This window comes from Miniopterus schreibersii, assembly GCF_964146895.1.
Source record: "Miniopterus schreibersii genome assembly, chromosome: 8".
Taxonomy (NCBI): domain Eukaryota; kingdom Metazoa; phylum Chordata; class Mammalia; order Chiroptera; family Miniopteridae; genus Miniopterus; species Miniopterus schreibersii.
In genome coordinates, this window is record NC_138109.1 from 67,874,907 (window position 1) to 67,890,420 (window position 15,514).

The 15,514-nt window shown below is 39.3% G+C and overlaps 1 protein-coding gene across 3 annotated transcripts in view; it reads left to right on the forward strand.

Annotated features, from left to right (window-relative positions):
- The first annotated feature begins 1,781 nt into the window (after nucleotides 1-1,781).
- The window catches only part of DTNBP1 (dystrobrevin binding protein 1), a 92,896-nt gene continuing 79,163 nt past the window's right edge, over nucleotides 1,782-15,514 (forward strand). Inside the window, exons 1-3 of one of the 3 annotated variants that reach the window (XM_081144437.1) lie at nucleotides 1,782-1,938; nucleotides 12,518-12,571; nucleotides 13,536-13,586. In XM_081144437.1, coding sequence (XP_081000563.1) covers nucleotides 1,883-1,938; nucleotides 12,518-12,571; nucleotides 13,536-13,586 — 161 coding nt within the window. In that variant the 5' untranslated portion in view covers nucleotides 1,782-1,882. Of the gene's footprint in view, nucleotides 1,939-5,143; nucleotides 5,163-12,517; nucleotides 12,572-13,535; nucleotides 13,587-15,514 lie in introns of those variants that run through there. The other 2 variants (XM_081144438.1, XM_081144436.1) reach the window with 2 other exon arrangements.

Below are 15,514 nucleotides of genomic sequence, written 5' to 3' on the forward strand. Positions count from 1 at the left end.
GCTTTTCAGTTCCCCCTTAAATGTTGCATTTGAGGTGAATGCCATATCTGCCTCACCCTAGTTCCAACCCTGGTTTTAAAATAAACGTGTAAATAAATTAATTAATTAATTAAACAACTTTTAAATAAATTATCATATAGTGATGTGTGCTAAGTTGAGAAACAGGATGTGATAGGAAGTGATTGGGTGGGTAACTTGAATGGTCAGGGAAGTCTAAGTTGATATTTAAGCTCAGACCTGAATGCCATGGACAGTTTGGAGGAGAGCTTGTGAAAAGGCCTCAAAGTAGAAATGAGCCTGGAATTTGCAAGGAACACACACACACAAGGTTGGTGCGGCTTAAATGTAAATGACCCCAAAGGTGAGTAGTACTTGCTTTGGATAAAGTATCAGGTAGCGTTCAAATTTTAGGACTTTGTAAGCCAAATAAGGAGTTTGAATTTTATGCTAAGTGCACAGGAAGCAACTGAAGGGTTTTAAGCGAGGGAGCAACATGATCGGATTGCTCTTTTAAATCATTTTATTTGGCTTTTGTGTCCAAGATGGGTTACAGGGGTGTGGGTGCCAAAAGAGTAGACCCGGGAGAGCTGTCAGTGCTTCTGGGGAAAGACGGTGGTACCTTGGGCTAGGGTGATGATAGTGAAGACGGAGAAAGGGGAGCCGGTTCCAGCATTCAGCGTCACTTTAGAAATAAGAGTCGATGTTGCATAAGGAAAGGAGAGGAACCAGGGGTGATTTCAGGTGGCTTAACTTGAGCAACTTTGTGGACAGTGGTGCTATTTACCAAAACAGAAAAGACTGGGGGGAGGGTGCAGGTTGCGGGGTGCGCAGGCAATCACATTTTTTTCAATTTGGGGTATGCTGGGTGTGAGACGCCTATTGAATTCATGCTGAGTAAACAGCTGGTATGAGAGAGGGGAGGGAAGACCGGCTGAAGAGGGAGATCTGGGCGTGCCCGAGCCCTGCTGTGACTTACAGCGCGGTGATGGACGGGATCATCCAGGCAGCGAGCACAGGCGCAGCCCGGAGGCTGGAGGTGCAGCCTCGGGGGCAGCTGTCGGAGTAGGAGAGAGGAAGAGTGGAAGCATGGTGTCCTTGGAGTCAAGAGAAGAATGTGGCAAGGAACTGCACTGACACCCGCTGAGAAGTCGGCCAAAAGGAAAAAAAGGGGGGAAAAAATCAGGGCAGATAAATAGCAAACGTAGGGGCAGCCCGGTGGGTGGTCACTGATGCCGGGACGAGGCGACCCGCGCCGGCGTGAAGGGCACAAAAGCCAGGCGCGGTAGGTTTGGGAGAGAGTGGAAATTCAGGAAGCCGGAAAGCCGATTCTGATTGCCACTTTGTGGATGCAGAGGCTGCGGCTCAGGACCCTGAACTGTCCCATCCAAGGTCACAGCCTGCGCAGTCAGACCTTTGACCCGGAGTCTGAGAAACGACCTGCTCCAGGGAGGTGTGCGCTCGGCAAGAATTTAGTCAACTCTCCTCCAAACCGTAAACACCAGCATTGCACTCAAAGGAGCCCTTGACTTAAAGCATTCTTCCTAGATACCATTTCCATTTTAAAGAGGGAAAAAAAAAACAAACGAGAGAGCCCGGGTTGGGAGGGAGAAGGGCATCCGAGACGCGCTCTCCGGGGTAGGGAAGCGCCGCCCCTTTCCCGCAGCCCAGGCCGGGCGCGCCCACTGCGGCTGCGCGGGCAGGGCGGGGGCGGGGCGAGGGCGCGCGAGCGGGGCCGAAACGCGGAAGGGGCTGCGGCGGGGGCCAGGCCGGGAGGGGGCGGGGCGGGCGGCGAGGGCGCGTCCCGCGCGGGCGACAGGTGCGCCGGGCCGAGGGCGGCGGCGGCGGCCGGAGACCTGAGGGAGGAGACGCGGCGGCCGCGGCGATGCTGGAGACCCTGCGGGAGCGGCTGCTGAGCGTGCAGCAGGATTTCACCTCCGGGTGGGTATTCGGCGGGGACGGAAAGGGAGCGGGGGGCCTGTGCCCGACGAGGGGCTGGGTATCCGCCCGGGACGCCGTCTCCCTCCCCTCCCCGCAGCCCGGTCCCGTGCCTCCCCTCCCCACCTCACGGAGAAAAGTAACGAACTTTCTGGCGTCGGCCCGGCCGCACAAAGTAACTTAGGTCCCAGCGGGCTGGCTCTGACTCGAGCCGCGGGGGCCGGGGGGCTCTGGGGATACGCGGGACCCCTCCCGGCCGCATCCGCGGGCCCGAGGGGGGGCGTCGCGTGAGAGGGGCGCGCCTCCCCGCGGGACCGGGGCCCCGCCCCCACGGGCCCTCGCGAACTCCGCCGGGACACCTGCCCGCCGGGCCTCGGCGCCGCTGAGGCCCCGACTGGAGTGGGACCGCCGCTCCCCCGGGTGCGGGCGCCGCCGCTTTCCCGGCCGCGGCCCGAGGTCTGCGTGGGTCTCAGGTCTCCGCGCGCCTCCAGCCCTGGAAGGCTTGCCGCAGCTTCTTCCCCTTTTGGTTTCTCTCCCTTTGCCCTGGTTTTAGCGCCTCCGCGAAGAAACTCTCGGGCAAGAGAAACAACAGAACTGCAGCAATGCAACGAATGCCTAAGGGTTAGGAGCAAAAACAGATCACTTCCCAGCCTTTGCTTGGAATCAGCTGGGCACCTTCAACAATCCTGATGATGCCTGGGTCACAGCTCATGCCAATTAAATTAGACCGAGAATGGAGTTTTAAAGGTCCCCAGGTGATTCCATTGTGCGGCTAAGGCTGGGAATCACAGGTTCTCAGCTCTGTCACGTAAGAAAGCATACTTCTGCAAGGTACTCAGCTTCCACGACCCTACCACGGGGGTAAAGGGTTATCGTGAGGATTAATGAATTAACATGTAAAACGTGTCACTGTTGTTATTACTCTATCTCCCCGTTGTTATTACTTAGTGCTTAATTCATTTTAATTTTTCCATTACTTTAGAAAGGTTGTCACCTTTATAAAGGATCTGTCACCTTTAGCTCACAAATCCTTTGGAGAATGCTCTGAATAATGAGGGCATCTTGAAAATGCTATTTTAAATTTCTAATGAGAAAGATGGTAGCTAAAATTTTATCTTATTGGACAAAAATGTTTAGCATATTGTTTGCCTTTTGTGTGCTGAGTGGTAACAACCTGGCAAAAAGTTGAGCGCTTAGTACATATAAAGCCTTTTCGGTAGTTTTGGTGTTAATATTAATTACAGATGCTCTAGGAGTCATTCTTTGATGGTGTGTTTGGATTTTTCCTCTTTAAATTCAAATAGTAACTTCTTTTCAGAATGTAAATTATTGTATTGAAAAATTTCGGAATGATGCTGGAATGGTCTACTTGTAGCATGAGCATGGTACACCCGTTATCATGACTTCAAGGAATTCCTTGATGGAATAACAGTCCATCTTCTGATAGTTACTGTAACTTTCCAGGTGGTATGGTTACCTCAGAACCCATTTATGCACCTGACCTTTGCTTAAGAAAGTTGAACTTACCTGGACCAAAATCACCCTGGGGGAGCTGGATAAACTGACTTTAGGGAGAGGTTTGAGGGGATCTGATTAGAACTGCATGGAAACTGACTTTTTGAAAGATGTCATGGAGCGGGACCAGTTTGGGATTAGACATCCTGAGAGGACTGTCTTTCAGTATAGGCCCTTTGTTGGCTTTCTTCTTATATAGGTCACTTTCAGCTGCCAAACCACTGTACTGCCTGCCAGAGAAATAACTCACCTCCAAGTAATATCTGTCTTCCAGTTGACTGGAAACTCTAAACTCTGATGTTCACTTTTGTCAGGTCCTCAAATTCCTGTGCAATTCTCACCAAGAAAAAAAACACCAATTTTTATTCATAATAACATTATGTCAAAATTGAGACAAACCTAGAAGTTTATTATGGTAAACACTTTACATATTTAGCTTGAGATTAACCTGTTTTACAGAACTGAATATTTTGCCTTGCTGAGAAAAGATGAAATTAAACACAGCACATGTGTATATTGCAGGACGCACAGAGGAATTCAAAGATGAAAGTGACATGGTTCTTCCCCAAATTATCAAATTGGACCTGGCATTCCTTTAGACCACTTGGTATTAATGCCCAAAGAAGCCAGAGCAGCTCAAATAATTGGAAACTAACTTCAGGTGTTCAGGTTGCCCCAGGGAACCAATCAGTAGAATTGGGAGGCCTGGTGCTTTTCTGAGATGCTTCAGTGTGGCCAGTGTTGCTTCAGTCACCAAGAGCAGCAGCCTTATCTCAGTGCTCATTTTCCATTTCTGATAACATATAATGGGCTTAAATGGAGGAAAATTAACTTTTCTTTTTTAAGTAAATAAGATTATTCTTTATTCTCACAAGACAATGTCACACTAGTGATGAAAGCATATCCAATGAATACCATGAATTTCTACCTTCCATTCAAACTTAGAAAGAATGCAGCTGAAGATCATCAGTTAAGGGCAGTGTAGAGATTGCTGGTGGCGTGCGGGGGACTATAGGTTGTTCATGGACTTGTTACCTTTTTTGTAAATTTTTATTCATAATAACATGTCAAAATTTGAGACAAACCTAGAAGTTATGTCCCTCTCTGGCATAAGTGGGTGGCTAGCTAGCCTAAAGGCCACGGGATTGAGGGGATTGGTTCTGGACCTCACTCTTCCCCTCACTTGAGTCTTGATTTGAATTTAACTATGAGCTGTTGGAGTCTTTTGGAGAGTTCACGTAGAACATGTGCTTTTTAGGGACTGGCTTGAGCTCTGAGGGAAACGTTTAGATATACTGAAGTGCATTCTTCAGTCCATCCTGGCCTTCAATAGTAAACTTTTTCAATATTAAATTTTTTCAATATTAATTTTTTTAATAAACTTTTCATTTTAATTAAATAGTCAGAATAAATTTTGATTAAATAAGTTTACAGTTAAATATTTAGGAACAACTAATGTATTAAATTAATAAGTTTTACTTTACTAGTTTTGCAAACAATATAAATATTTAAGAGTGTTGGTGGATGATAAAAGAATGTTAACTGCCCAATAAATGTAAAAGATGAATGAACAGGAGGACCTTAAACAGAGTATACTTAGTTGTGAATAATCCTTCCCACACAGAAAATCGCCCTGGACATTAATGAATTCATCCACTGCTTGGCAGATGGGCTCTCCATTTCCTGACACCCTGGCCAGCAACCCTAAAAAGGTTAGCATTCCACCACACCAGCAAAGACCCTCAGGACACAAGTGCTTACTCCCAGCTGGGAATCCATTCTGGGAAATAAGCTAAACAGACACTGAGGCAGCTGGGCCAGCCTGGCCCTAGTCCCTCCAGCGGTGTCCACACTGAGCATTGCAGCACTTGTAGAAGGTGGTCATTGGCTCATCTGCAGAGCAGGTCTGAAGCTGCATGAAATTGACACAAGGTTCACATTTGGGACATGGCTCTGCTGTAGAGTCAGTGTTCTCACAGGCAGCTGCTCCACCAAGCATATCATCCACTTCTTTCAGCTTTGGATACTTCTGATTTGTTACCTTGTAAGTGGTTTTGTGCACATAGGGGCAGCTGTTGCAGGCAGAATGGTGGCAGCACTGTCCCTCCTCCATAGCGTGACAGTAGACTCAGCCCCTTAGGCTCCTGCAGCCCATTCTGGCCTTTGATTTTGCCTTTGGAGTGGTTATGACCAGCGGCCTCAAGATTGAAACATTCAGGCGTGCAAAACCCTTCAGGGAACTGAAAATCAGATTTACTTATGGTTTACAGCTGCCTGTCACTGGCTGGCGTTTCCCATTTGTAATGCTCTGGGTTCTTGTGGATAGGGATAGAAACATGTTATTTATTACTAGTTGCAACCAATACCATGGGTATTTTACCCTCAAAGCCTCCTCTGCCCAGACCCCCACCCCTGCCCAGTATGCTCATTCTCTCTTCTCCCCTCCTATAGTATTAAAACTTGCTCTAAGGAGAGAATCTATTCATCTGATTTGCAGTTTGGTAAAATGGTGAAGTTTTGCCTGAAATGTCCTTTCCAGGACTAGTTAACTTTTTATTTTTTATTTTTTTTATTTTTTAAAAAGATTTGTTAAAATTGGATTTTTTAGAGAGAGAGGAACAGAGAGGGAGAAAGAGAACCATCAATGAGAGAGTGAAACATCAATTGACTTCCTCCTGCATGTCCCCCTTCCCCACCCGCACTGGGGATCCAGCCCAAAACCGGGACATGTGCCTTGACCAGGAATTGAACTAGCAACCCTTTAGTGCATGGGACAGTGCCTAACGAACTGAGTCACACTGGCCAGGGCTATTCACCTTTTTAATAAGCAGAAAGCTATCTCAGTATTCAACTTGATCTAGTAGATATTTACTAAGTTCCTTCCAAGTGCCAGGCCCTAGGCTAGGCACTCAAACAGTACTTTTTCATAGAAGCTTTGTTCATTTTTTTCCAAAAAGATTTAAGAGGTCACGTACTCAGTTTTGCATAGCCTTTGCTAAGCAGTGTCTATTTATTGAGCTACACCCTGGTGCTGCAAAATTGACTGCAAGGTTTCTGCCCTCTGGATGTCCTAGACTGGTGATAATGTAAAGCAAAGAAGAGGGAACTGAATGTTAAAGATACAAGTGATGTGGTATGTGAGCCCAGAGGAAAGAGTCTTTAGTTCAGGTGCATTTGCAGAAGGCTACAAGGAAGAGGTGGCTTCTAAATGGAGCCTTGTTGAATGAGGAAGGATTGTGATAAATTTGGGTAAGAGCCTTTCAGAGCTGGAAGCAGTTGTGGGAGATAAAACTGGAAAGGAAGTTTAATGACTGATAATAGAGGATCTTTAATGCTTTGCTAAGGTAATTCATTTATCAAATATTGATTGACTTCTTTCTCAGTGTCAGGTGCTTTTCTAGGAGCTAGGGATATAGCAGAGAACACACCAGACAGCAAATAACATCCCTGCGCTCATTCTAGCGGCAGGAGACAAGAATCTAGATGGTCATATGTACTGTCACTAAAAATAAAGCAGGTTAAGGGGGATTGGGAATGGGGTGATTGCTACTTTATATAGGGAGGTCCTGGCTTATTTTTAGGTTGACTGAATCTTTTGAAGGTTTTTGTGGAGGGGAGCACAGCATGAGCCTATCTAGATTTCTGGAAGGATAATTTGGGAGGCAGTGTGATGGGAGGACTAGCTATGAGGAACAGGGAGATTATTTAGGAGACTGTCATTATGGGTCAGGTGAGAGAGGGTAAGGTAGTGCTGGTAGAAATTTAAAGGAAGGAATGGGCATGACAGGCTGTGGTCAAACTTGTGAATAGTAAGATGTAGGAAGTGAAAAAGGTGGAGAAATTGAGGGTGTCAATTTTGGAGTATCTTAAATAAGTGATGTCATTTACCAACATAAAAGAATTTAAAAATAATTTTAAGAGAGAAGGAGCAGTTGACAGTGAATTTAGTGTGGGGTAACTTAACAGCTGACATCCAAAAGTCAGTTGGAAATTCAAGAAACATGCAGGAAGAGGTCAGAACTCAGATGGTATCTTTGGGATTAATTAGGATGTAATCTAAATTTCTCTCCCTTTCCTGAGTCTATTCAGCTTTTGTGTGAATCTCTCAGGGTTCAGAGCATAGGAGGTCCTATGCACTTTTAAGTGTGATTAATGTTTTTGTGTTTCCCTGACTTTTTTTTTAAAAAAAACAACCTGAATATTAATGGGAAATTATGGTAGATTAAATTTGTATTCATAAACAGAATTTAAAGTCAAAATAATGGAGACATGAACATGATTAAAGGAATTGAACCTAAATGACAAAATATGCTAATAAATATATTTTGTGGTGTTTTAAAGCAATCAACCTCACCTTTTATGATAGCTGAGATTGGATGGGTAGGAAATTGAGGGGCAAGTAAATAGAATGCCATCAAGGTCGCTCTGTGCCATTAGCACATTTTCTGTTCATTAGTCATTGTAGTGCTCTATGTATCATTCTGTTTATCTACTTCTTTTTAAATTTTTGTCTAAGCAGTTTTGCTAATCACTTCCTTTTTTTTTTTTTTTTTAATAATCCTCACCCAGGGATATTTTTTTCCATTGATTTTTAGAGAGTGGAAGGGAGGGGGAGAGAGAGACACACACATACATGGATTGGTTGTCTCCCGCACAAGCCTGGACTGGGCCTGGGATTGAACCTGCACCCGAGGTACGTGCCCTTGACTAGGAGTTGAACTGGGAGCCTGTGGCCTGATTCTGTAACCACTGAGCCAAACTGGCCAGGGCTAATCACCTCCATTTCTTACTAGATGCTTCCATATTAGTATTTTCTATAAAGCTTGAAGAAATAAATGTGCTGGTGTCAAATTAAGTTTAAGTCTTTGGAACAAACTAAAAATAAATTATTGAAACGTTATGATGAATTTAAGGTTTAGTGTTTTGAACTCAAAAGAGTGCATTAGTTGCTTTTGGTAGAAAATAATTGCCAGGTGGCTCACTTAGGTCTATAGATTAATATACTTGCACAGCAACACCTATGTCTTCCTGGGAATATATGGTATTAGGAAGATTAGGAACAGTGGAGAAGCCTTTTATAGGAACTGGTGCGTGGGAGGACCTCTATTTTATTTCACCTTGGCCCAGTAATGTAATAGTTTCCTACTTTTCTTGATGATGGTCCTTTTTATGTTAATTAGCTCTTTAGTTTACAGAATGCTGCCTGAGTAATATTTGGAAGTTTATTTAATTCTTATAGCGAATCATTATGGTCAGTATAATATTATCATTTTATGTTTGAGAAAACTGGAGTATTATACCTAGACCAGTATTTCCTTCTCAGAGTGTCATGACATTGTGTTACATTAAATAGACTTTATTAGTGGGTTGTGTTCAGCACAGGATCACTGTGAGAAACTTAAGTAGAGTTATCCCAAAATAAAAATGGTAAGCTATTTTCAGTTGAATTTTGGCTCTAGAATGTATTTCAGAAAGGACTTTTTTGCTGCTTGTTAAATATGTCTGACCTTAAATTTTTTTCATCTTAAAATAAGAATCATTTTAATCCTTTATTTTTTCTCTCCTGAACCTTATTGACTGTTTCCCATTCCCTTCTAGGTACTTTGTTTTTTCCAACAGTTTCTATTCTGAATTTTCGCACATTGACAATTTATATGGAAAAGGTGCGATGAGAAAAAATGAATATCTAAAAGACTGTTTTTGTTAAAAAAAATTTTTTACAAAGTTTCAAACACACACAAAAATAGAATAACACAGTGAACCCCCATATGTCCATTGTTGAGATTCAACAATTGTCAACTATTTGCTTTGTTTCTCCCCTTATTTGTAAAGTAAATCTCAGACTTGTTTATTATACCTCTCATGCATCAGTTTGCATTTCTAAAAAAATACAAATATTTCATAAATGCAATGCCAGTATCGTACGTAACAAAATGAACACTAATTCTTTGATATTATCAGTTATCGAGTCCATAATCAGATTTCCTGGTTCTTAGAAATGTCTTTTTACAGTTGACTTGTTCAAATCCAGATCAGATAAGTTCCACACATTACATTTGGTTAAAGACCAATTTTTAAAGCAGATGGTTTTTAAGGAGCCACATGGGAAAGTTCTCATTGATCCCGTCAAGGATTTTATTTTCAACTCCCTGTGACATGCCCTCTTTCTCTGTTGTTCCCAACTAATTTTTTTCTTTTTTTCTTTTTTAATTTTTTTTTATTTTTGAGGGGCGGAGAAGGAGAATCCCCAATGTTGATATATTACAAATGAGAGATTAAAAGTTTATTTTATTTTTTAAAGCGATCTTTATTGAATCCTAACGTTACATAGTAATTCAAAGTTCTGTACTTTTAAAGATATCTAAAATATTAACATGACTGGGATTAATGGTTAACATTATGCAGCAAATTGAACAATAATGCAATATAAGCATTTTATAAAAGTGCAAGTGAAGAAAAGATGTGACATTCAATATGAATTACTTTCAGAAAATATTAGCACGTTCAGTTTATAGGAAATGATTTGATTTTACCAAAAGTAAAAGAAATAGCAACGGCAGTGATGATTATTTCTCATTTCTTCATGCAATATTCTCAAATCAGACTTTTGGTTTGTTCTCTCTTTTATTATAGATATAAGTAGATAGGTAGATGATATAGATGATAGATAGATAGATAGATAGATAGATAGATAGATAGATAGATAGATAGATAGATAGATAGATGATAGATAGATAGATAGATAGATAGATAGATAGATAGATAGATGATTTTGTACTGCCAAAGTAGCCAGTCTGCTCAACTGTTTTCCAATGTTCTTATGTTTTACCTGACAGACTTGCACTACTTCATTTTTTTATTAAAGTATATTTGACATACAATATTACTAGTTTCAGGTGCATAACAGTGATTCGACATTTATGTTATCTTACGATGTGCTCACCACACTAAGTCCAGTAATTATCTGTCGAGTAACCAACTGTGTAAAGTTATCACACTATTATTGACTATATTCCCCTTCACTTTTATCACCCATTCTCCCTCCCTTCTGGCAACCATCAGTTTTTTGTTTCTATGAGTCTTATTTTGTTTCATTTTGTTTGTTTCTTTGATTTGATTTTTTTAAACTCCACATATAAGTGAAATCATGAGGTATTGTCTTTCTCTGTCTGACTTGGTTCTAAAAGGTTAGAAATAAATATTTGAAATACCAATCTAAATATTTGTGAGATCACATAAGAGTGGACCAAAGAGGATCTTAGCAGTTCCCTTTCAAAGTCCTTGTAACGGCTAACTATATGGAATTTTCCTGAATCACTAAAAATAATACTAAAATAATTTTGAATGTAATGCACTGCTGTGTATGACTGACTAGGCTAATCCTATCTAGGGTGTCACAACCAAGTGTCTTTCTCACATTTGGGCGTGGAAATAGTAGAGCGTAGCTATCAAAATACCTTTCCCTAGTTGTTGCTTAACATGCTTTAAATCAGACTTACTAGTTTCCAAAGTCAGTATGCAAGTTTTTATTGTTTCTTTAGGACAGGTTAGACTTTTTAAATACAATTTCCTAGACTCATTTGGAGAGAGATATACAAATTAGTTTGTAGTAAAGAGATTAGATAAATCAATCTCATCAATGTTTTTATTTTTGAAAAGAATATAGAGTAATATAAAAATCTTTGTATGAAATTGGCATTACAATTCATTAGTCATTTGATCAGAAGTTCCCTTCTGGTGTTTAGCCAGGCATTTTTGACAAAAAAGATGGAATCCTGTGTCAGGGTTTGCATATATATTTGTGCAGGTTATACACTGCACAACACAGGATTGGGACTTTTGTATGAGAGTCAGCTTATATATTAGGATAGTTTCTGGCTGATGGCAGTAAAGTATCTTGAGGAAGGAGCACTTAATTTCTATTTTTACAAAGACTGTATAGGGGCTAGCAGTGGTACTGTGGCCTATGCTTCTGACTATTTAGAAATGAATATTTGTTGAAGTAATCAAGAAGAGCATGCACAGCAATACTATTTCATATGAGATTATATCATAATTTAGCATTTGCTTTTTGGCAACCTCAATAATATAGTGCAGGGTCCACAGCCAAAAGAAGGTAACAATGGGCCAGTGAAATGAAATAAATTATACAAAGTTTATAAACTATATTTTATATATAGAAAAGCCTATTTCATTTCATATATGAATTTCTGGCCCATTTATCTGTTTTCCAGCCCAATCATTTAAAGCAAGTAGAAGGGGGAGAAGCTGTATAGTTAAGTAGCTCACAGAAGCAGTAAGTGATAGTTGATAAACAGATGGCCAATGGTGGAGATAGAAAACTTAAATTAAAAAAAAAAATAGACACAGGATCCTAAACAAACTCAAAAATCTAGTGTAGATTGATATCAAGCTGGTAAATGAAGAGGCATTCCTAGCTTGGAAACGTGAAGAGAGTACTGTTCTGCTGCAAAATACAGTCAGTGGTAGTCATGCTAATGACTTGGAATTGAACAGAAAATGTTAAATAGAGTATTTAATGAGTTTTGTAATACATTTTAGAAAGCTTTTTAAAAACAGCTAAAATTTCACCAAATGTTGGTTCTTAAAGAAATTTGAGTGCCTGGCATAGTATTTACTTAATAAAATGTGCTGCTTAGTTATCTTCGTTAAACCTACCAAGTTCACCTATGTGGACTTCTTTTTCTAATGATGCCAGATAAATGAGGTTTCTCTGGTCCGATCACACTTAGGAATTGTTTCTAAAGAGAGAATTTGGGACAAGAAAAAACTATAAAAATGTTTGCTACAGATTTTCCATTTGTAGTTTTTCATATATAATAAAGACTATATGTTTGTATTATATACTACATAAAATACTACAGATATTTCATTTGTGATATCTAACATATAGTAAACACTGTTTTTACAAATATTTTTTTCTGTAGAAGTGCATAATTCTTGCTAAAAAATTAGCTTATCTGACCCAAAATATGAACAGCTGTGAAATTCACTATTGAAAAAATTTCTTGAGCTCTAAGAATATTTTATGTTTTTTGAATCATAGGCTGAAGACTTTAAGTGACAAGTCAAGAGAAGCTAAAGGAAAAAGCAAACCAAGGTAAGCTTATGTTAAGATTTAATTTACTGTGACTTAAATTTCATCCAACTTTTGGTTATAGTCATAATGGTATGATTATTTTAATGGGTTTTATATCTATTGAGTGCCCCTGACTACAAAACAATTTATTGTTTCTTTCTAAATTTTGTAACTGGAAAATTTTTTTATAAAATTGTAAAATGGTTCAAAAAATGGTGAAGTGTAATTGTTTTACTCTGACAATCAATGACTATTTTTCAATCACAATAAATCATTTTTATTTTCATACTAAGATGAAATTAAAAGCCCTGCATTATAAAGAAGCAAATTAATAATGGAAGAGAACCTGGCAAGCAAGCATCTTTAGCCCTGTTACCTGTTTTGTATGAAAACACTGGTGTCATTTTTTAATAAAGCACATGACCAAGTTTCACATTCAACCTAGAGAGGATGAGCTTTTTTAAAAAAATTCTTATTTTGCATTACATTAAAATGTTGATTGTATTATTATGTGCTGAAAATAATCTGTAGGGCAAAGTAATTTTTGACAGTATATTATTGCGTATTAACTTTGAAATAAAGCAATACATTTCTCTAAAAGTTTAGGTGAGTTATTAGTGATTTTAAAATATTTCACAATTGACAATGTCAAAATTCTTATATGTAACTTTTTATTTAAGTTGCCCTAAATCTTGCCCGGCCAGTGTGGCTCAGTGATTGAGCACTGACCTAGGAACCAAGAAGTCATAGTTCGATTTTCCATCAGGGCACATGCCTGGGTTGCAGGCTCGATACCCAGTGGGGGGCGTACAGCAGGCAGCTGATCCATGATGTTTCTCTCTCATCGATGTTTTTCTCTCGCTATCCCTCACCCTTCCTCTCTCTCTAAAAATCAATAAAAACGTATTTTAAAATAAAATTTAAAAAGTAAACTTGGCCTAAATCAGAAATAATTTTAATAAAATAAGTGGTTTTTTTTTGGCAGGACTGTTTCATATTTGCCAAAGTACTCTGCTGGACTAGAATTACTTAGCAGGTAAGTGTTTTCATTTAAATAACAAGATTATGCTTCTATTTTATTTTCTAAAAATATTTTATAATTTTGTAGATAGAAACCTTAGAACAGCTAAATTTTATCTGAACATGGTGTTTGGAAATTATTTATTCATTTTTGAGAGGGGCTTTTACTTTTCACTGATTAATACAAAGCCATTAAGACTTTGAGAAGATTGATCAAATTGTATCGACTAGTCAATTCTTTATTATGTGTATGTATTATTCTTATGGTTTCTTTGTCACAGGAAAGTTGATTCTGAATTTGAGTCCTCAGTAATTTTCTTACTTCGATTCTTAATTTTATATTATTTCTTCGCGGTTTTATAGATATAGTTTTCTTAGCGTAAGTAACAAAAGAAAAAATAGATCAGTTGGACTTTATAGAAATAAAAAACTTCTGCCCGGCCGGGCGTGGCTCAGCGGTTGAGCGTCGACCTAGGATCCAGGCGATCAGGGTTCGATTCCTGGTCAGGGCACATGCCCGGGTTGTGGGCTGCAGCCAATCAATGACTCTCTCATCATTGATGTTTCTATCTCTCTCTCCCTCTCCTTTCCTCTCCCTGAAGTCAATAAAGATATATTTAAAAAAAAAAAAAAAGAAATTGAAAAAAAAAAAAAAAGAAATAAAAAACTTCTGTACCTCAAAGAATACCATCAAGAAAGGGAAACAGCAATCTACAGAATGGAAAAAAATACTTTCAAATCATATACCTGATGAAGGACTTGCATCTAGAGTATATAAAGAAGTTTTATAACTCAACAATAAAAATACAGCCCAATGAAGAAATAGGCAAAGAATCTAAATAGACATTTCCCTGAGGAAGATATACAGATGGCCAATAAGTGCATGAAAAGATGCTCAACATCATTAGTCACCAGGGAAATGTAAATAAAAACCACAAAAATAACACTTCACACCCACTAGAATGGCTGTAATAAAAAAGGCAGACAGTAACAAGCGTTGAGGATATGGAGAAATTAGAAATATTTTGCATTGCCTGTGGTAATGTAAAATGGTACAGCCATTGTGGAAAACAGTTTGGTAGTTCCTCAAGAAGTTAAACATAAACTTACCATGTGACCCAGTAATTTCACACCAAGAAAATTAAAATCTTATGTCTACATAAAAATTTGTACACAAATGTGTACAGCAGTATTATTCATAAAGCAGTATTATTTATAATAGCCAGAAAGGAGAAGCAGTTGATGAGTGGATAAACAAAATGTGGTATGTTCATACAATGGAATATTATTCAACCACAAAAAGGAATGAAGTACTGATACATGGTACAGTGTGGATAAAACTTAAAAATATGTGAAGTTAAAGAAACCAACACAAAAGAGCCCACATATTGTATGATTCCATTTATATGAAGTGTCCAGAATAGGTGAATCCGTAGAGACAGAAAGTATATATGTGATTGCCAAGGTTTGTTGGAGAGAGGGGAATGTGTAATAACTGCATATGTGTAACAGTGCATATGGTCTTTTGCGGGGGGGGGGGGGATGAAAATATTCTGGAATTAGCAGTGACAGTTGCCCAACTTTGTGTATATATTAAAACTACTGAATTGTACACTTTAAGACAGTGAATTCTATGCAAATTACTTCAATAAAACTTAAAAATAAATATGTTTTTAGTATGTTGTTATATGCAGTAGAAGGTATGGTTCTTTATCTGCATTTATAACGACCCAATCATCTACACTTACGTTTTGCTTTCTCTTTTCTCATTTTTTTGGGGTGGGTGGATGTTGTTTTTATTGTTGCTAAATCTAGAGATTTTTTTTCTTCTCCAAAATGAAAAGTCCTCAATTTGATATTAATTTCCTGCTTGGTTTTGTTGAGTGAAGTACATAAGTGAACCTGAAAGGAGGTATAATAAAAATTAGAGGTGTACTGCTGTTT